The sequence below is a fragment of the Quercus lobata genome, chromosome 2, assembly GCF_001633185.2.
Source record: "Quercus lobata isolate SW786 chromosome 2, ValleyOak3.0 Primary Assembly, whole genome shotgun sequence".
Classification (NCBI taxonomy): Eukaryota; Viridiplantae; Streptophyta; class Magnoliopsida; order Fagales; family Fagaceae; genus Quercus; species Quercus lobata.
The window spans coordinates 4,221,614-4,245,412 of NC_044905.1; the positions used below are offsets into that span (position 1 = coordinate 4,221,614).

At 31.0% G+C, this 23,799-nt stretch overlaps 1 protein-coding gene across 1 annotated transcript; it reads left to right on the forward strand.

Moving 5' to 3' along the window:
- Positions 1–5,955: 5,955 nt before the first annotated feature.
- LOC115974538 (ethylene-responsive transcription factor RAP2-1-like) lies at positions 5,956–7,061 on the forward strand. Its single transcript, XM_031094939.1, has one exon. It carries the CDS (start codon positions 6,298–6,300, stop codon positions 6,742–6,744), a length of 447 nt encoding a protein of 148 aa, XP_030950799.1. The 5' UTR covers positions 5,956–6,297; the 3' UTR covers positions 6,745–7,061.
- Positions 7,062–23,799: the final 16,738 nt, after the last annotated feature.

Sequence of the window (23,799 nt, forward strand, 5' to 3'; positions counted from 1 at the left end):
AGTTATTGAAATACCTAATTTCTGACTAGTAACAGTGCTTACTTGTTAGTTGTTGAATAAGTGTCATTGAGATTGAATTTTCCTTCTTCATTTTTTGAAGTTCCTATTCCTGTGTGTGTTTCTCTCTCGGTTTGTGCCTGGAAATGATACTACACTCAAAGAACAAAAAGAAAAGGGTAAAGATTAGACAAGACATCCACTTGTAATGAATAATTTAAGAAAGTTCTCTCCTCCTCTCCTTCACTAATTATCTTTAGTACAAAATGACATAAAGAAGGTTGTGGAGGAGTCTAATAACTAATAAGTCTATCTTAGGAACTCAGTATCTCAAATGCTTTCTAGGCAGTTCAATAATTCAAATTATAATCGAATAACTAAAATCGTTGGACCAATACAAAAGGACTCCGAACATGTCACTAATACTATGTTTGGAAAAAAACAAAGGAAGAGAAAGGAAAGGAAAGGAAAGGAAAGGAAAGAGGGGGGAGAAGGGTAAAGAAGAGAAAGAAAAACTATTTCCTTTTGTTTGGTTCGTAAGGAGGAAAGAGAAAGGAAATTAACAAATTGGTTGGTCTAGCCCTCATCATCTCTCGTTCCTCCCATTCCTGCCAAATTGACAAATTGATTAAAACAACCTCTAATTGATTGCATGAGATAATTATTAGAGGTTGTTTAACAAATTGATTGCATGAGATAATTATTATAATTAATTAAAAGAATTAATACAACCTCTAATTTCTTTAATTGATGATTTATTCTATTTCATACAAATTTGTGTAATGGGAAACAAAATCTTGAGATAATTATATAATAATATAAAATTACATAAATCGTACTTAGATTTCATCTAACTACTAAAAATTCTTTCATTCATAAGTGAAATTTTGAATTAAAGGAAAAACGAAAAGTAACTAATCAATACAAAAACTCCGTAATAGATAAGAACAAAATATAATTAATATACTATCGTTTTATAAATTGTCTTCTATTAGAATAATTTAAGGACACGATTTGGTGACGAACCTAAACAGTATTGGGTTCGCACGTAAAAGGCCCAGACAATATGATTTGTAGAGCGTGGGTGTAAGAACTAGGTTAACTGTGGTATCTCCTCCAAAGATTTACTCTCAAGCACGTTCAAGGTTTAAAGTTGGTATATCGAATGTTTTTCTTTAGTGATTAGTGCAATTCTTTCTTTCTTCTCTTACTTTCTTCTTTCTAGTTTATGTCTGTTCTTCTCTTTCCTTTTTCTGTCCCGATCCCTTCTTCATGTTCTTCTTTTAGTTTATATACCCCCCTTTGCGCTCCATCCTTGCCGCACACGTGTAGGTTGTGTCCAGAGGATTTCTTTCTGTCCCATCTGGCACCTCCTAGAACTTCCTATGGGCAGCTGTAAGGCTGCTTCCCTACTGTTCAGGTATCACCTCCACATTAATGCGGCCAGAGAGTTGGTTGAGAGGTCATTAATGCGGAGGCAGCTGTAGTTTCAGATATTTGTTTGCCTTATCTCTTGCATCTTTAGTCGGCTACTCTATCCTTTGCGATGACCTAATTCTGAGATCTGATCGCAGTGAGACCACGTCCTGATCGTCCTCGGACGCGATCGTCCTCGGACGCGTACTGCCGAGGAGCATGGTGTCCTCGGACGGGTATACGGCCTCGGATGGGCCACGGGCCCAACAATTCTAAACCAATTCTGAACCCTATGGGTCCATTAATCGAACGATCCCCACAAATAATATTTACCGTACCTTCTAATGAATTTTTTTTAGTATTACTCAAAAAAAAAAAAATATATATATATATATATATATATAGACACACACGAGCATGTGTGCTTATATAAATTTTGTCTTTTTAGATAGAGTCAAATTATGACTTCCTTTTCGGCTTCCATTCCATGATAGGATATAGTAGAATTCTGTAGCAGCTGGAGATTTTTGCGTATGACTCTGACAGGGCTTGGCAGGCAGACGCAAAGTTTGCAAAGCAACAAGTTTTTTTTTCTTTGTTGATAAACTGAAAAGCAACAAGTTTTTAGTGACTTATGTGTACTGACCCATACATATTTATTAATTACATTTAGTCCTGCCGACTGGCCTCCAAGTTGGACAGCACAGTTAGGCAAACTTCCACGTCTTTCCGTTTCCAAATTATACGTCATTTTTCTACCTTTGAACAAGCCTTTAAAAAAAGCTTAAATGATGAGCAGAACATGCATGAAAGCGAAAGTATACCAAAGTTTAAATTACTACATCATCATCATGATCTTAGGCATTTATTTTACAATAAATTCGATGTAAAATTCATAAGATTCTTATTAACAAATGTCATTAGGAAATTTATTAATAAATCATTTTAGGAAAGTTTTAATACTACTTTTATAGAAAATATAAAAAATTAGTATTTTAAAAAATTAGTTTTTTCTCGTAAAATATTTCTAAAAATATTTCTTAAACTAATGCACTTATAACATTCATTAACTTATCCCAACTTTTTATAATGAAAAAAGGGAAATGCTAACCGATATTCTTAGAATAATGGTTAATAATTCATGTATTTAAAGAAAGTTTTTATGGGAAAAGAAAAAAAAATCAATTAATATTTTGACAGTTTTTTTTTTTTTCCCATAAAAGTAGTGTCAAAATTTTCTTATAATAAATTGTTAACCATTATCTTAAAAGCACCCTTTAGCATGAACAATGAAAAAATATTTACCTAAAATTAATTTGAAACACTTTAAAAAATAATTAATGTTTTGATAGTTTTTTTCATTTTCCGTAAAAGTGAAGTTAAAACTTTTTTAAAATAGGTGGTTAACCGATGTCTTATGGCACTCATGAGAGTGAGAGTTTGTGTGTCGGACTTCAGACATGCATATGAGTATCATTTACCAGTTGCCGCAGAGGTAGATACATTAATAGTGACTAATCATCTGACAGCACCTATCCGTCCGATCAAAGCGCCGCAAAAATCTGCTATGAGTAAGTGAAGGATGACCGGCCCTATATAAATGTAACATTCAATACTAACTAAAATTTAAGTTCTCTAACGTTCCGCCGACACTATGTGTAGACTCTAGATATGGAAGTTTGAAAAAGAGAGAGAGAGAGAGAGAGAGGAGAGGATAACTGGATAAGGAAGAGAAAATAAAAACGAACGTGTTATTACTATTTCGCTACATATTTTAATAAGAGGAATGTCAATATGCTATTATTAATATACACAAAAAATTTCACATATATATATATATATATATTTACAATGGTTGAAATATTTATTAATAATAATTGAAAATAATATTAATTTCATAGTGATTAATCGATGACACTACGGCTAATAACACCGATCACATTATATTATAGCAATCTTGACTCTAGTTTCGACACCACTCGATCAGTCAAGCCTCAAAAGTGAAGTTTATGTTTCCTCAACTCAACCTCAATCAATAAAGAGCTACCTTGATATAGTAGCCTCGACACCATGTTAAGAGTTGCTACATCAAATAATACCTTCAATAGATTCTTGAAGTTAGTTGAAAGTTCTGATTGCTGATCATGGATGTGTCATCCATAATGGAGGAGGTTCACATGATTGAAAAGTCCAAACATTATGGTGTAGTGAAATATTTTCTTTGTAAGTTGTCTAGTCATTGGGAAGGTTTTCCTTTAGAGTATGTTTGAGAACAACTTTTAGTATTAGTTTTTTACTTTTATGTACAGTTTTTTAAAATCTTATATTTTCTCACAGTTTCTCATTTTTTAAATTTTTTTTAAAGTACAAGTATACTTTAGTACACTTTCAAGTAAAAAAAAAATAGATAAGTTGTTTTCAAACAGACACTCAGTATTTTTACAGTTCTACTATTGGTTTTCCCTGTATAATTATATTATGCATCATTTATTTCCACAACCATTTCTTTTGCATATTATTGTTGTTGTCTTCATTAACCAAAGCCTCAAGCATAATTTAATTAACTAATTACTTGGCTTAAAACTGGTTATTTCATAAAACTGGGGTCTAAAAATCCTAACAAAATTATATTAAAAAAATAAATTATAAGATGTAGTGCTAAAAGATAGGCTAAATATAATAAATACATATAAACACATGTTCAAGACAAGTGAGGAAAACCCATCCTTGCCTCCATCACCTCGTTGAAACTGTAAAAATTAACATGGAATATAAAGGGATAAAGTGATGCCGATAGGCTGGGAAATTTTTGTCACCCTTTAGTTTAACATTTATTTTATACATTTGACGGTGAATTTTGTGTTGAATGTTTAGTTTTTCAAAAAGTCACTAACTATATAACTGGTAGTACCTAAAACCCCTTATCGCCAAACCATTACACACTTGCCACATGTCCAGAATCATTGTTTAGTCTATTAATTAAAAATAAAAAATTATGATTGTTTATTCTAGTCGGCGACTAAAACATGATTTTCAGACATGGGTTAATTTAGTCACTACTCACCACGCACTCACAAGTCACAACACTGTATTTAAAAAACAGATTACGAAAGAAACCATAAAAGTCATTCAATAACTTTGAACCAAAAGAGATAGCTACTTACTTCTCAAAAAAAAAAAAAGAGATAGCTACTTTTGCAATTTCCACCACCTTGGGGTTCTTCGTTGCGTGGACGGAAAGTCATTCTCAAAAACCCAATCCATCTACCACCGACCTCTCTCTCACAAAAATTTGCATCCACTTGTCCGCAAAACCAAACTCATCATTATCACTCACACAAAAGCGTTATATTAATTAATTAATTAACATTTAGTTATTACAGTTTGACAAACCTATATGGACAAATAGCTTTGCAGCAAGGGCAAAGGGGTTTGGATTTTGTGTTTGCGTACTAGAGGCGTAACCATCCACGTCGGCCCTCACATGCCCACAAACCCTCTATACAAACTCGCAGATGCCCTTTCAGACTCATCGAAAGATACACCACATATTCAATAATTCATGACAACAAACTTTTTTATTATTTATAATTGTAATAGATCATGATTAATGTATAATAAAACTAATTATAATTCACCACATCAAATTTGTAAGATAACTTTGGTTCTGTTCTAGAATTGTTGCATCGTATAATAACATATAAATACTGTCAAACATACCTAGAGCTTTGTATTTTCAATGAAGATATTCAGAGCTTAAATCTATTATCTCTTAATATTTGAATTTAGGGATGAAACTCACTCACTTTTTATTTTTATACAAGATAGAATTCTACTCTAGCCTAATTTAAGTGTATATGTGTGTGAAGCTCCCGCCTGGAAACTCGCTCACTTGACTTGACTTGCCTTGTCCTTGTTCCGCTTCGTCTCGTACAGATTTTTCTTGCTCCAAAGAGGTGATGAGATGGAGACGTGTTTTACTCACCCTACCATATTACCTCTCCCTGCCCCAAATTTATATATACATAGTTTCTTTTATATACATTTAAATTATCTATGCATATAATTTAATCATTTCAATATTTCATTATCATTTTCAAAATACTTGTCTCTCATTCTCCTTTAGTAAAACATCTCTAACTTGCCCGAAACCCTACCTTCCTTGTGCAAGTTTTCCCTCCAGGAAGAGGAAACAAGGTAGGGATGAGACACCCATAATTTGACCATTAATTTTCATCCCTAACTGAACTATAAAAAAGAATGTGAAGAACATTATATTTTTTACAACTTTTTTCATAATAATTAATACTCAATATCTTCTATTATAATTACAACCACATCACTTTTACATTAATACACCATTAACATTACTTTTTATTACACAACTCATAGTAAGCTATTTTAACAATTGTGATAGCATAGTTTTTCTCTCTCATTTTTTTTTTTTTTTTTCTTTTTATAGAATATCGATAGCATACATACATAATACAGTGCTGTTTTATCATATATAACATGCAACAATATATAGTACTATTCTATTATATAAAGAGAGAGAGATGGGAGATGATGGATTGTGTCGGCCAATTTTGGATTTATCTTTAAGGAAGATCAACGTGGCGGCCGTACCCAGACGACAGACTAGCAGCCAAGTAAGAAACTAAAACTAATGCGCCTTTCCCTCTCTGTATTTTTCTCTCTATATATATATTCACCCTCTACATATATACATAATTATTGTTTCTGGTATGGGAGGTGTAGTAGTGCAACTTTCGGAAACTGAAAACAGAATCTTCCTGGGTTTTGTTTTCGTTTGGTTTTAGGTCAGAATATATAGTAACAAAGAAAAATTGTTTACCTAGTAATAGTTAAAGTTTATATTCTAATATGGAAGGAGACTTTTCAACAAGCACTGAAAAGCGCAAGCAAAGGCAACAACAGCAGCAAGAGAAGCCCTATAGAGGGATAAGGATGAGGAAGTGGGGAAAGTGGGTGGCTGAGATTAGAGAACCCAATAAGAGGTCTCGAATTTGGCTTGGTTCCTATACTACTCCTATTGCTGCGGCGCGTGCTTATGACACCGCCGTGTTTTATCTCCGTGGCCCTTCTGCTCGGCTTAACTTCCCGGAATTAGTTTTCCATGAGGAGGATGATGATGTTCGAGACATGTCTGCGGCTTCTATACGCAAGAAAGCCACCGAAGTTGGAGCTAGGGTCGACGCGCTACAAACTTCTCTCCATGCATCATCGCAATCAAAGCCGTCTAGTCGTGCCTCGGAGCCGCCGGATTTAAACGAGTATCCGAACCCAGAAAACTCCGATGATGATGATTGAAGAGATGTTTCAGAATTGGGGGTAAGACTGTCTATCAATCATTTTATCCAGACTTCACCAAAGTGGAAGCTTTTTATGTATCAGGAAAAAAGTATTTCTGATGTAAAAAGATGAGAAAGAAAGAAAGAAGGACGAAGTTGATGTTGGGTGTGAAAATAGAATCACTACCCGGTTTCTGTTTGATAGGTATAGATTCTCAGTTTGTAACAAGAACTAATCAGCAATAGTTTTTAGTCATAAAATTAGTTTGTTTTTTCTTTTTCTTTTCTTCTTTTGAACTTGTTTCTAAATAGTTTCATATGTTTTTTCTTTTTCTATTTTTTCTTTCTATGGATGAATCTTCTTTAATATTAATATGTTTGTAATAAAGTTTGGGAAATTTGATGAAAACGAAGAAGAATGGCCGTCTAATGAGGGGAACAGCGATGGCCTACCAATTAAAACTTTTATATTCTTTTTCTCAGTTTGCCGAACTAAAAAAATAAGGAGATAAGGAGATAAGGCAGAGTAGAGAGCACCAAGAACTGGTACTCATGGCGTGTCTGTGGACACCACAAAAACTATGAAAACTAAAATGAGAGAGAAAGAGAGAGTATGGTCTATAGTGGTCCTTAATCAGAGAGGTTGTCACCGTCATTACATGGTGGAAGCTTACGAAAGCTTTGTTTGCTAGAGATTGATGTGTGATGGGTTCTGGGCGGTGAGACCCTTTTTTTTTAATATTTTTTTTTCCCATTTTTAATTGTTAAACTTGTTTTTATGTCTTAATTACTGTATCTTTAGTATGGTTCCTATTAGTTTGATTTGTAAATTTTTTTTATTATCAAATAAAAAACTTGGTATCAAATCCCATTTGCACAAAATTCATCATAAAGCCGACACAAGTATAAAAATAAAAACTAATCTGTGTCTTATTAAGATGATATAGACAGTCTTATTTAATCTAACGCGAGTACAAAAAAAAAAATTTTAATTAGTGTCTTGTTAAAATGATACAGAACAGTCTTACTTAATTATATCACTACTATTAATTATTGTAGTTAATTAAAATAGAACAATTATGTTTATCATGTGGGTTTGTTTAATAGAACAGTTTTGTTGGCATGTGTGTTTGTACCTGCTAGCCTGTGATTTGTATGGTGACCAACAAGGCAACAATAAGCCATGCTAAATTGTTTTCCCATTGGGACGACGGTTCATTTTTTTATAGCGGATTTCTCTCTAGCAAAAAATCAGCTGCCCAACTGTACTCGAATCAAAATTTGACTTTCTATTATTTACTCTTTAAATTAAATAAATCTACGGGGTTTGTGGATCTTATGTCCTTTTATTAATTAATATTGTCATCATGTTATGTTATGTTAACCAACGGAAATAGCATGCGGCTACATTTATTTTATTTCCTTTCTCTAATTGGTGTGTGTAAACTATGCTTTCGAAAGTTCAGGTTTTGATGCTCAACACTCAATTGATAATAGTAGCCAATTCGAGAACAACGATTAAAATGCTCCAAATAGAGTTATTTTTATAATAATATATCTTTGAAAACATTTTTTACTTGTCCATCACGCTTGTCTAGAACAAAAATAAATGTTTTTTTCACCCTCAATAGAATAAAGTGAGTATAAAGTATAAACATTTACGTTTATTTAGCAAGATGTTTGTACGTCCAGCTAATGGAATAACTATGGTGGCAATGGGACCGATACAATTGGATTGATCCATATTTCATATTATGTCAAAGTAAACAACTTTTCTTAGTTGAGATTATAGACTTTTCCAAAGTTGCTAATGCCAGCAGTATGGGGTTTAAACGATTTTTTTTAATGATTGGTTGCATGCATTTTGCAAATATATATATTTGGATTAATTTAATATTATCACATAAATAAAAACTAACATAATTACAAATCATCATTATAATTTATTTTTGTCACATGTTATGTTATCTAAAAGAAATTAAAACCGTTTTTTTTATTAAAATGAAACATTCTATAAAAAAACATTATGCTTCATAGTTCATACTTTCTATTTGAGAAATTCGATACCTTTTATATATATATGTGTGTGTGTGTGTATGTTTCATTTTTTTGACAAATTCTATGAATCGTCTTTCTTTATAGATAGATATTACATATTTCATAAATATTTTTCAAATACATGTAGCATATTTATATAATAAAAATTGTGTCATACACATTATGATTGTGCTAAGCAAGTGTCCTCTCCTAGCCAACACTACATTAAGAAAAGAGTTCTTATTGCACTATAAGTACATTAAAATCTCTATAATAAAATTTGCATTATGCATTGTGGTTTTGTTAAGTGAATTTCCTATCCCTTTTTTTTTTCTTTATATATATATATATATATATAATTGGTTTCTACTTATACCATGTGATGTATTATGCATATATTGAAATTATTAACATAGTTTACTCTATTGTCAAAGTTAAATGAGAATGACAATTTATCCAAATTTTATCTCTTTAAGTTTGGGTAAATTGTCATTCTCATTTTCCAAGTTTATTTTTTGTCTCTTTTTTTCTAAAATTTTACTATTTTTCTCAAGTTCATCTTGTGTCTATTAACATCTAAAAATTGTCGCGAAAACATAATGTGATATGACATTGTTTGCTGGCTTTAAAGACAATATTATAGTTGGTAATGGATGCATGACCGACTTGACAAGAATCTAATAATAATAATATTATTATTATTATTATTGTTATTATTATTATTTATGGACATAATCGGTGCCTTATAACAAGAGAAATCCTAGCTTATTTGTAATAATGTATGTGATTTCATATATATATATATATATATATATATAGTTAGGTTTAAGTTACACTTGGTGTAATTCTAAGCAATGTTACACCACCCAATAACTTGTTATTAAATTCATATTTTAAGAATCCCACCGTTAAATTACATGTTTTATATGTGTTTAACATGCATGCCAATTTTTATACTAATCGGATGTTATTTACCATGTGATCAATAAATTTATATTTTTTGAATTATTTTAAACTACAAAAATTTGAATTTAAATAATTAATTGATTACATAACTATTAATCTTTGATTACAATTAAATTTTGCAAGCATAGAGAGTATATAAACATAATGTAATCCAACGGTAAATTTGTTAAAATTTGCATCTAATAATAAGTTATTAAGTGGTGTAATATCGCTTAGAGTTACATCAGGTGTAACTTAAACCAAACTCATATATATATATATATATATATATAATGAAACTGCGCAATTCAGCTAAATATTAACATTCGCTTGGTGACAATGGCTTCGAAAATTTTCAGTGGTCTCATCTTTGTCGAATGATATGACAAAACTCTATTCAAAGGAATCAGAGTCATTCAATTGCAGGGCCAAGAACATGCCACATTAATTAATTTTAGTATTCCCATCAAAGCCTATTTATCTCTAACCAGGTGAAGAATTAAGTTCCTGACAAAGATATATATCCTAACCGACAAATTACTGTCAATGAATAGGATCATCTTATCTCAAACTTTTCCAAGGTCCAATTTCGAAGCTAACCAGAACACACCTAAATTAAGCATTTTGTCGTATAGATGATTAGTCTCGGTGGATAAAACTTTTTAGCTTCATTATAGAAGTATAACTAGATAATAGCATTAGACAATTAAATATTTTTTTTAAAGAAACTTGCATTAAATTTAAAAAAAATGGAAAATAAAATTATTATTTATGTACTTCCTGTGCACATTTCTTTAGCACACCTCTCACCTGCAATTTTCATTTTAAATTAAAGTTTAACAAACGAGACAATTAGATAAGATATTAATTATGTACTTGAGAGGTGTGAGAAAGGAAGTATGCATAGGAACTTTACAAATAATCAAATTTGTTTAGGAATGGAAAAATATATTCCGTAGTCTATACTCACAAATCCATTTTCAACAAACATACAAAGATATATTATTATTACCACATACTCAGTGAGTCCAAGTTAGCTCAACTAGTAAGATTTATTATCGTCAAATAAGAGATTTGAAATTTGATTCTCATCTATGCCCAAAAACTAATTGGTGTCTTGGTTACCACATACTCAGAAAGCTATCATTGAAGGCCTTTCTCCTGGTTACCACATACTCAAAAAGCTATCGTTGAAAGCCATTCTTCCAATAAATATCTTATGTATTCATTATATGCATATTATGGGCTCCACAATCTATGATTGTATGAGATTCACACACTATGAAAATGATGAAACATGCATGGAATGTTCGAGATACCTTCTTCCTTTTCACCGCTTAATTCATTTGACATAGAGAGTTCCATCTCTTCTCCGAGGCCAACATTAAGCAATAAACAATAACCCATGGAAGCACTATCACCAGGTTGTCATTGTCGTAAAGTGCCAACTAAAAATTCTACTCATATGGTATTGAGATCGTTTTTTAGTACTCCACACTGATGTGGCAAAAGCTGGTAATGCATCCCCACCTGCGAAGGTCTACATCCAAAAAAAAAAAAAAAAAATTTCATGGTTTCAAGGAATTTTGTGACACGGATGATAGTTCATACTTCATAGTTTACATATATAACAATTAAAATGGTTTCAAGTCTTTTTCCTGTCATTGTTATTTGACAACAAAGCATATCACAATGTTGAAGAATTGATTTTGTATTTTCAACTTTTTAATAAAAAATGTACAGTAAAAACGAGGTTCTAATTTAAGACCACTTATTCTGATACATGAGAAATTATCACTTGTCTCAACAATTTAACTTCTTCTTTTAATTTCCCTTTTTGTTTCTTCTAATTTCTTATTCATCATTAAAACATTAATATATACTATATATTTTTCAGTTTGGTTTGAATATAGAAGATGAATAAACAGTCAAATGTTAGGTCATCGCTGTAGTAAAATTCAGACATTATGATATCTTCACAAGGCTGCAACTGCATCATATTCCTTAAAGAAAAGTTACCTAATGTTTTATATGACAATTACAATTCAGTTTATGGAGAAAAAATAATATCATAATACCAATAGATCTTTGTTTTCTCCATGCTTATTTGGACAGGGAAACTGATAATTAAACGTGAGGTCCAATGCCATTAGATCTTCTGGCTACACCCCATTGTAGCAGGAAGCAGTCAGTGTGCATATGCTAAGAAAAAACTAGTAAAACTTAGAATGCACATAGAAAGGTATGTGTATATAAGAGTCACAAGGCAAAATGACACAAATCAATTTGCAATTGTTTATCCTACATATGCTAATCAATAGCCTCTTCAAAAGTCAAAGCATATATGGCGCTTCATGCTAGGAATGAGCAGTGCCTCTTAACTCACCTGAAATTAATGCAAGAGGCATTCTTGTATTACCCTTTTCTTTTTTTGGTGAAATGTTGCATCAAGTGGTTTGCCATTATAATATATGAAGCACTCTTTCAAAAGTGAAAATTTGTGCACGGGTACAACCTTTTTTTCCTTACGATAGCAACTAGACAGCCATTCAGCACATGTAAAGATTTGTTACACAGAGTATGAAACCATGATCTGACAGATACCATTTCCGAAAGCATATACGAAAGAATCTGAAAAAATCAACCTGAATATAAAGTTCTCCTTAACATTCAACCCAATCAAAGGTACAGATACAGATAGACACATAGCTAGGGGACCAAGATAAGAAAGCTGCAAAAGGCCATGTTTCTTTATGTTGTTTGAAAGGATCTTTCATCTTCTGCCTCTATATAGTTCAGAAAATGTCCACTCCTCCGAAGAATCAGTGCATACATTAACTGGTTATTAACTTATTATATTATCAAGCATGGCAGACGTAATATGTGAGTAAAATGTGGGTGGTGTTAGGAACCCACTATAATGTGTGCTTAATTAATAATTATATGCTGTAGAGGTGGACAGTTGTAATGGAAATCCGCTTATTGATAGAGGTAGCTTATATTGATGAAAAGATACAACAGAATCGTTTGAGATGATTTAATCATATTTAGAAAAGAGCAATTAGTACACCAGTAAAAAAAAAGTGAGTTGATCCAAATTGAGAGAATTAAAAAAAGTAGAGGAAGATTCACAAAAACTTATCAATTAATAAAGTAACAAAGAATACGATTTTAAATGTAATAGAATAGAAAAAAAGAATTTATGTGATGGATCCACCAGTTAATTCTTTGAAAATCTATAACCAACCTTAAAATTTTGGAATTAAGGTTGCTTCTTATTGTTGTTGTATTGGAGTCAAGATTAGCTTCTTTTTTAAAAAAAATTATTTAAGAACCTTAACTTAATATGTGTACCGGATTCTTTTTTGTTGAGAAATAAAATTTTCTTACTATTAGCGTTTGGGTAAGAAAAAGTGAGTTGATCCATATTGAGAGAATTAAAAAAGTAGAGGAAGATCCACAAAAACTTTTCAATTAACAAAGTAGCAGAAAATATGATTTTAAATGTACGCAATAGAATAGAGGAAAAGAATTTATATAGTCAACCCTAACTAATTCGTTGAAAATCTATAATCAACCTCAAAATTTTGGAATTAAAGCTACTGCTTGTTATTGTTGTTGTTGTTGTTGTTGTAGTAGTAGTAGTATTGGAGTCAAGATTAGCTTCTTTTAAAAAAATATTTAAAAACCTTAATATGTGTCCTGGATTCTTTTTTGTTGAGAAATAAATTTTTCTTACTATTAGTACTAGGAAAGAAACTAAGAGCCCGTTTGGATTGCTAGTTTTCATAACTCAATTTTCTGTTTCCATAACTCATAACTCAAAAATGGTGGGACCCATAGCAAAAAGTTTGTTTGGCAAACAATAACTCTATTTCCATAATTCTGTTTCCATCACTCAATTCTCTGATTTTTGAGTTATGAGTTATGGAAACTAAAAACAATTTTTGGCTATTTTCAGTTTCCATAACTCATAACTCAATGACGATATTGTAGTTAAACACACAAAGGGGATCCACAGCCACAACTTTTGACCACCTTTTGACTTTTTTTTTTCTTTTTTTTTTTTGGGTTGGCGTTGGCTGTTCGTTCTTTTTTGTTTTCACTGGATTCAGTGAGTTTGGGTACTGGAAAAAAAAAAAAAAAAAAAAAAAAAAAAAAAAAGCTGCACCGGTGACAGGTATGGGGCCCACAAATAATGTGAAAAATATTGAGTGATGGGAAGTGAGTGATGGTGCTGAGTGATGAATTATGAGTTATGAGTGATGAGTGATAAGTGATCAAAATTGAGTGATCAAAAAAATGAATCCAAACAGCCCCTAAACAATTGAAGGATGAAATGGGATTACTCCAAGCTAAGGTTTTCGCTAAATTTAAGATACAAAAAGTGCACCTCAAGAGATACTTCACTAAATCAAACAAACTATTGAAATAAGAGCAGAAAAATAAACTATATATAAAAAAATAAAAAGATATTTTACGTGATTCGACCTGATGGCTTACATCCACATAATCATAGCAAAGAACTCCAAAACCATTGTTACTTCATCTCTGTAGCAAATAGAAAAGACACACAACAGTGACACCACCTTTCTTTCATGTCAAAAAAAAGAGTTTTGAAAATGCATTAAATACTGAAATGGGGATAACCGACATGGAGCTAATTAGTTGACACAACTATAAGAAATTAGGGGTCCTACAAGAAGATTTCCAAAAACGTGTAAAGTTAATGGACCACATCACCACGGAAAAATCTAAGGATAAAATAATCTAAAGGGACTATTCAAAGCATAATTTTGAGGATTAACTTTGCAAGCAAGCAAGAGAAAGTGATCGCTAAATTCAATAGATGCAAAGAAAAAGAAGTAACTCGATATTATAGACTACTTCTGATTCATATATTCAAAAAATATCCTAGCAATAAAAAAATATACATATTCCAAAACCTAGGGAGGAAGTCTCAATTAGTGAAGTCTCAAGTCTGGTCAACCTTAAACTTGTATTCCAATCGAGATTTAAAGTCTCTATATATGTGCCCCAAATCATATATATATATATATATATATATATATAGATCGTCAAATTTTACGAACAGATCTTATAATTTCATTAGCCCATAATTGTGTTGTACAATTTGCACCAACATCTCCAATAAAAAAACAAAAATTTTAAAAGCAGCACATGCAGTAGCCAGTAGTAACATTCAAATTTTACCAACAGATCTTATGATTTCATTCGCCCATAATTGTGTAGTACGATTTGCAAAAGGCCAAAATGCAGTAACACCCTTGGGTTTGGCTCAATTGCAAAAACACTTCATAGGATTTTAATTATTCTTCCTTGTAACTCTTTAAAGTTTCCATATTTTGCCAAATTAACTCCTTGAACAAACTTCTATTAGCTTTTATGGACAGAAAAATCACATAATCATTACATTAGTACATTTAGAAGACTTACCAATTAATTTGTACTACCGGTCTCATGATATTCACATAATTTTGCTTTTCATAAAAGCTAACATAAGTTAATCTTAGAGGTCAATTTGACGAATATAGAACCCTTAAGGTGTTATAAAGAATAATTTAGAGCTTAGTGAGTGTTTTTGCTATTAATCCAAACTCCAATGGTGTTTTTGCATTTAGGCCATTTGCAAAATGTACAATTTCAAAAACACTCCTTTTAAAATGTATAACAAGTTTGACCATCTTAAAATTTGAGATGGCAAAATGTCCCTACCAGATTTGACCAGACCAGTCTTGCCTACATCACGTGGGCTTTCCCACCTTGACGAGGGGACGATGTTAAATGAATTTTGTCTGCCCTATCTCATCTTGCCTAGTGGAGTAACAAGACCAAGAATAAGAGCTATTTGTGCTCCACCAAACAAGCTGAACCGACCTCAATCCTGGAGGATAATATCTTAATCAATGTGAATTATGATTAAAAAAAAAAATTTATACAAAATAAAAATTCTACTCCAGCCTAATCTAAATGTATATATGTGTGAAACTCTCTTCTAAAAACTTGTACCCGGCCCTTACCCCCATACCCCACAAACACTTATACTTGTAGAGTCATCATCACACTAAAAGTATACGTTGATATTAAATTTATACTTTAAACATATTATATGATGTATCCTGAATCCCACGTTGGCTAAGGAAAATTAAGGTGGAGAAATATAAACTTATGCAAAATATATAAATAAATAAATATATATATATATATATATATATATATATATATTCATTACTCTAAGAGCACAATAAATTCGTGCTTCACTCCCTCCCCACCCCACGTAATAATGAATTCCATGAGGTTATTCATATTAGGGGGAGCATGCATTTATTTTGCTTTCGGATCACTGAATAGTTACACAAACTTATAAAGATTTGTTCATTTGCTTTTGGAAGCCTGAGGATGAGCTTTGGGACAATTGGATTATGGGTCAGTATTTCAGCCCAACCCAAACAACTCCAGGCCCAGGAATAGTACGGACAACAGGTAGTAAGCATAACTATTCAAATAGCTTTCATCGGGTCCAGCACTGTCAAATCTTCCAATTTCCGATGCCCATGTAAATAATTCCTATTGAAATGAGTAGTTAATGGGCTTTACATTAAAACTCTGAAATGATGGGCTCATTGGACACTTGTACTTTCGTGGCTTGAATATTCCTCGTACAAGCAAATTACTTGAAATTATTCAGCAAAAAGCAAAGTACTTGAATTAGCTGATGCTTAATCAGATTCAAACTTATTATTATTTCTTGTCAGAATATTGTATTTTCAAAAAAATTTCCCCCAGTTTTTGCTATGTTTTAAGAGCATCATTACATTTTGTATTTTTTTTTCTTATAATTAATAGTAATACTTAAAATTTTCAATTAATTAACCATGGAGAAACTAAGGATTTTGCATTTCCCTCAAATAATATAAATTAAAATTATCCTAGCTAATTAAATCTAATAATATAATCTCAAATATAATTAATTCTAAATTATTAATATAAATTTTATAAGGGGTTAAAAATTATAATCCCAATAATTACTTTATTATAATAGGAAAGAATAAGTTAATCATATAACTTATGAACAAGTTCAAGATTATCCAAGAAGAAAATTAATCAAGTTTAAATATGTAATCTAATTTGATAATAAGCTTGAAGTCAAATCCTGTCAAAATAAAATTAAATGAACCAATTCTACATTTTTTTTTTTTTTTTGCAAAGATCAACTTGTTTACATCAACCTTAAAAATTACATGTTAGAGTATTAAACCTAGTTATAATTCCAAACATTTGGGCACATCAAGGAGATCGTTAGAACTATGATTAAACTCACTATTTTCTAATGACTTAAATTTTTGGAACAACCAGTAATTTATCATGGTATTAGAGTATGAGATCATCAGTTCAATCTCTGTCCTCACTTTACCTCCCATTTTAAATTAATGTTAAAAATCTCATGCGTTGGACTTCACTAACTAAGGAGGAGTCTAGCCCACATGTGAAAGGAAGTGTTAAAATTATGGTTAGTTAATTAAATTCATAATTTCCTTATAGCTCAAATTTTTATAACAATCTGTAATTTATAAGAAGTAACCATATAAATTAAGCACCATCTTCATTTTATGCTTTCACCTCAATGTTGAGACTTTACTTTATTTTATGGATTTTGATAGGTGCTCTAAAAGCATTTATTAGTGAATCATTTTAGAAAAAAATTTATAGAAAAAGAAAGAAATAAATAAAAGAGCTAATTTTTTTATATATATATTTTTATTTTCTATAAAAGTGGTATCAAAATCTTTCTAAAATGATTCATTTACAAATACCCATCCTTTGCAATTTTATGTGTGAAATGGGATTCCTGTATGGAAAGTTAAAAGATTTGAGAGTGAAATGAAATTTACCCTTGGTGCTGTGTTAGTGCAACATTGTACAAGAAATTTTAAATGTTTTCAATTCTCTAAATAGTCTTTCAGATGAAATGAATAGTCAATGACCCACCAATTCAAAAAAATCACCCCTCAAAAATCAATTTTTTTATATCAAATTATGTGAAACAAAAAATAAAATTTCTTATTTCATAGATTGAGTCATGTGGTTGAAGTAGTTTTAAATTCTAAATGGAAGTTGGACTTTCTCTCTCTTTTATCTCTCTTATGATTCTTTTGGCGGGAAACCACAACACTAGTACACAACTCAGATTCATTTGGGATTTGGGATACAAATAACATATACATGTGAGACATGTGGGACTTAAATGCCATGTAATTGGAGAGTGATTTTGACGCGCTGTGAATGGCGTAAGTACTTTTAAAGAATTGCATATATCAAAGCTTTATAGCAAGAAGAAGAAGAAGAAGAAATGAGAAAAAGACATTTTAGACTTTTGTAAGAGCTAGTCAAGATTAAAAACTCTTCGAGTTTGTGCAAAATGCCACAAAGGAGGGGTTAAAAGAACATTGGAGTGAAAAACGAAAAGGAAGAAAGGAGCACACAACAACAACAAAGAATATATGAAGAAAAAAGAAAAGAAAAGAAAAGAAAAAGAAAGAAAAGTTTGTATAGTGAGGATCTTTCAGTGCCATCAATTCACTTAATTGTGCTTGGACTGTCATCCATTTACTACCCACAAACAAAACCCCTTTCCCTGCACATTTGCACCCACTTTCCCTTACAAGAAATGACTATTTTCTCACCATGCGATCATGCTTCTCAACCCCATCTTAACTTTCTTTCTCTTTCTCGAGAAAAAAGGAAAAGGGGGATGAAAAAGAAAAGTGAATTTAACACTATACAACATAAAGTCATTAGCTAAGTGTATATAAAGATGCCCATCTAAATCTAGTTGGGAATATATTTCAATCCAAACAATGATGCCCTATCTTCATTCACTTTATTTGGCATGATATATTTAAGGTCAGTGACATTGGCATCAATCCTTTTCCATCAATTTCCAAGCTAAAAAGGCTTCCAAGCAAAATGAGGACTAGAGTATAGAAATATAAAGTCACTCGTAAAAAAAAGGTAGGTGAAGAGGACCTTTCTCCGTCTACATAAATGGATTTTGTGATGGACATTTTGTGTTGTGGAAGGATGCCACGTGTCCATTCTTTCTATTACCTCGATAATAAGACAAGTTCAAGACGTTAAATACGTGGGTAATTTGATTTCCCTTAAAAAAAAATTTAAAAGTAACTTATCTTAAACTAACCCTAAAGAAATTCAATGCATTAAAAAAGTTAATATTTCTTTTTTCCTTTGGTAGTGCAATACATTGTTTTTTTGGTGTCTCTTTCTCCCCATAAAAATAGAGAAAAAGAAAAATAGTGTTGAATTCAAGATGTATCATTTTCTTTTTATCCCTAACTTATTTTTCAACTTGTTGGATTTGTTTTTGGGCGTGGACTGGCCCATTAAAATTTTGTTCAAAACAAGGAGATATCGCTCTCTTCAACATTATAAGAAAGTATTTCCTTTTATGTAAATTGAATGATTCTTTTTTGTTTTTTTCCTTTCACTTGTTCATTTGGATCAAAACTAACCTCAATTTACTTCACCAACCCCTTATGATCAGAGTCATAATTCAAGTGCTGAATGATTATAGCTAAATTTGTACCAAAAAAACAAATTGAGTATAGGCAAATAGCTAGGTTGCCCAACATAGAGACATTGTTGTGACCACCCAAATTATTGGTACGATGAGTTTCTTCTAGTTCTTGGCATATGGCAGATGTACTCAGTTCACTCAATTGATAAATTTTGTTACCTTTGAATAATGATTTCTATTTAAATCTTATTTACACCCAAAATGTTGTTACACTGTAATAAATAAGACATTTTATCATATAATTACCAGTTTCATGTAAGATGTAAAAGTTACAATTGTTAAAAAAGCAAAAATTACTCCATCAACTTTTATATCTCACACGAAGGTGTTATAACAAGCTGTTACTCCGAATCTCGATTCCTATACTCAAAACTAATAATATCTTAACATAATAATAATAAAATTGTCATGAAACGGACATCAAAAAAAGTTCAATTTCAATCATACTTATAAATTATTTACTTTAAATAAATAAATAAAACATTGTATCATATAATTACCAGTTTCATGTAAGATGTAAAAGTTAAAGTTGTTAAAAAATAAAAATTACTCTATCAACTTTTACATCTCACACGAAGGTGATATAATAGCTAGATTGCCCAACATAAGGGGTAAAATCCAAGTTCTCAAACGTTAAGGTGTAAAATTCAAATACTACAAATTTCAGGAGATAAAATTCAAATTCTAAAATTTCAGGGTATAAAATCCAATCACTTCCAAACTTTAAGAAAGTAATTTGCAATTTACCCTAATAATAAAAAACAATTGTCATGAAACAGACAAAACCAATAATATCTTAACATAATAATAAAAAACAATTGTCATGAAATGGACATCAAAAAGTTTAATTTCAATCATACTTATAAATTATTTACTTTAAATATATATATATATATATTTTTTTTTTTAAAACCGTGTATGAGATATAGGATTTTAAAGCCACAGTCTGGTTTATTCATATAGTGCTATAATTTCATGTATAGACTGAAATGTGGTCCATGGACACGTGCAAATGATGGCATTGTCTTCCTGAATAATGATGGATTCCCACCGCTTCTTCCACTGTGTGGGATCCACTCCTATCATGCTACCCAACTTCACTGAGTGTCTCCTCTTTATCTTTGACCGACAAAATGCCCATATCATTTCAATTTTTTTTTTTTCCAATCCCTGTTAAAACTAGCTGATCGATGAAAATGCTACATGGCAATAATATATGTATTGGCACTGAGGCAATAATAAGGTTTTACTGAAAATCCAAAGTGAATTGCAACAAAGTGTCCACAGAAAAGTTTTGTCACTTATTGGCTGTCCCATTTCACATTTGTAATGCACTTGATTAGGATAGTCAAAACTCATGAACTGTGTGATAGACAGTTTATCAGTGGTTCTGCAGATAATTACCACTGCTTCTAATAAAGTGGCAATGATACATTTTGAAAAGGAGAATTACGTGTACACCAATGATACATTTGTAGATGATTACAAATGCTTTTGTTGATTAATGGAGGAAGCTACTTATTGCCAGTAAATTGCTAATACATAGCGAATCATTCATGCATATCATTAATCCTGTGATAAATATATAGTCTTAATCGCAGTTCTTTGACTGCTATTAAGTAGTAGAATTCATGTATCATACAATATAGTGTAACTCTTGCTTAATCGGTTATCAAAAAAAAAAAAAAAAAAACTCTTGCTTAGTTAATGATACACCATTTAATAATTTTTTCAAAAAATTTTCCTATAAACCATATTGAAAGAATCTCATCCAACTAATTACATGATAACTCATAAGACTTAAGACTATCACATTGTTTATTAAATCATATAATCCAATTATAAGTCATTTAAGTTATTATGACTCGGTCTTGTGTGGAGGACACTTGCATGGAGCTGCCGGATACTCAACATTATAGGATTAGTCACCTCGACTAAACTTCTATTTAAACAATTGATAAAAAATCAGTTCATAACATAAGTTATTTGACTAAAGAAACAAGTGGACATTCATTTGACTTGTCACATAGTGAGTTGTAATAACTTTACTTGAAACTGTTTAAAGGAAAATTCTTTTAATTGTGTTTTATTAGATTAATATTTTAAAAATCTTATTAATGGATTGCAGGTTCTTTAATTATGTTCTTAACATACGTACCAAATTTTGTGTTAATCATATATTATTTACAATTTTATCCACAACTCATATTTTGTATATAATTATGAAGTTAACAAAAAAAAAAAGTTAATATTATAAAATTTTATAAATGAGATAGTAATTAGTTTTTGATTATTTTGAAATTTTACATACATTTAGGGCATAAGAAGATAATGACTTAATGTAATCAAACAATAAATTTATCAAAAAACAAATCAAATAAAGAGTTATTGAATGGTATAACTTCAGTTTAGCATAAGAAATTTAAATATTTTGAAAAATACTTAATTTATACTAAAACTACCTCATGCTAAGGATAGATTTGTTGAATGAAAATACAGTAGGAATAAGAATATGTATTAAAAGAATCATTATTACTCATTTTTCCTATATATTTTTTTAGTTGTAACTGTGAATGAAACATAGAATATGTAGATTGTATCCTATAGTAATCATAAAATTTTATATAAAAATACTTAAATATAATTTATTTTTTTAATTTAATGAATATTAAGTAATTCAAATGTAACATTAACAAATATTTGTCGTTAAATATAAATACCATACAAGAGTAATTTATATAAGAATAAATAACACCAAAATTAGTTGATATCATACAAATTATACTAAGTTGGAATACAATAAGAGAAATAATGTACAATGTATAACATTTCTATAATATTGTGTCTTGTTAAACAGAGAGTCCAAAGGATAAATCATTCCTCCCAGGAGTCTCCGCTATAGAAAGACCTTCTCTACCTATACCTATTTCTTGTGTGCAGAAGATCTCTCAAGAATGTCAGCACAAGCAGTGATAGATGGCTGCATTCATGACAGTTCAATCAGTATATAATGTCTCAAGATGTCCCACTTATTATTTACGGATGATAGCATTTTGTTTTTCCAAGCAATTGTAGTTGGGTGCAACAAAATACCGAACATCCTCAAGAAATTTGAAGAAGTCATCAAGACAGAGCTAAATAAAGATAAGAGTATAGGACCATACTCTTTTTCAGAAAAATACAAGAGAAGAGCACAAACGGGAAACAATGAACATACTAGGAATTCAGGTCTATGTTGCTGTTAGGTTTTTAGCAATGTTGGCAAATCCGTGAACAAAAGTTGTATGTGTGTCTTGTAAGTGTCCTTAGACTACTAATGTTTGATGACAAGACAACTACCAGGTTTTACGATTCACTGCCTCGGTTATGTGTGTTCGATAACTTTGATCAAACTAGTTAAATTTGGATCAATCGACCTAATTTAGTATCAATTGAAGTGCAGCAGACATGATTCATGTTTCAGCCCTTGCAATCCATTCAATCACTAGAATTTCATGTCTTTGAGCCTCAATTATATAAACAAAACCCTAGGGAACGTGAAAAATACTTTTGGAGCTCATCATATTGTAGATTTGAAGGTTTTGTGCCTCCTTCTCTCAAAAGTCTCTGTTGATGATAAAAAAAAACAATATCTTCAAACCAATGGTGTAAAAGTCGTTACAATACCAATTCTTCCAAGTAATGAATTTGAATCTTTAAGTGGATACATGAAGTCTTGGACAGAAGCTCACGTGTAACATCTCCATAATTGAAGAACTCTATGGACTCGAAGATACATTGGATAATGCTAGTAAGTTTACTAGGAATAGGTTTATTCAGCTATTGTAAAACTTCTATTCAATTAACGCATGTATTTTTTCCTTGAGGGTTACTAGGCCAAGCCCCACAATGTGTTTTTTACTGTGCAATTTCTATTCAATTATTTTTTCTTGAGTCACTATATCTTTGTGTGTCCTTTTTGCCCCTTTGTTTTTATTATTTGCACAATGTTAGTGATTAATCATATTAACCAAGCTAGATCTTGCATAATTGGATTAACTGAATATTTGGACTTAAAACTTGATTAATAGGGATCCCAAACACAACAGTAGCCATGAAAAATACTTAGGTCTACGTCTACCTTCACTGATAGATAGATTAAAAAACACCTAACTGTGTAACATAAAGAAAGAATTTGGAAGAAGATGTAGGGTTAGAAAGAAACACTACTCCCAGAAGGGAAAAAAAAAATCTTTCAAGCTTTTTTTTAAAGGAAAAAGTTAATATATGCCCTAAGGGCATGATTGTCAAAATCTCTATCTGGATCTTACGATCCTACGATTTTACGATTCCACCTACTCAAAACAATCTAGATCTTTCAAGGATCTTAGTGATCGTTCAGGATCGGTAGGATCGCATGATTTTGACGATCCTAAACAACTTTGGTTTCTTATAATCTTCTTTAACTTGACAAAAGGCTCAGTTGGACCCAAATGA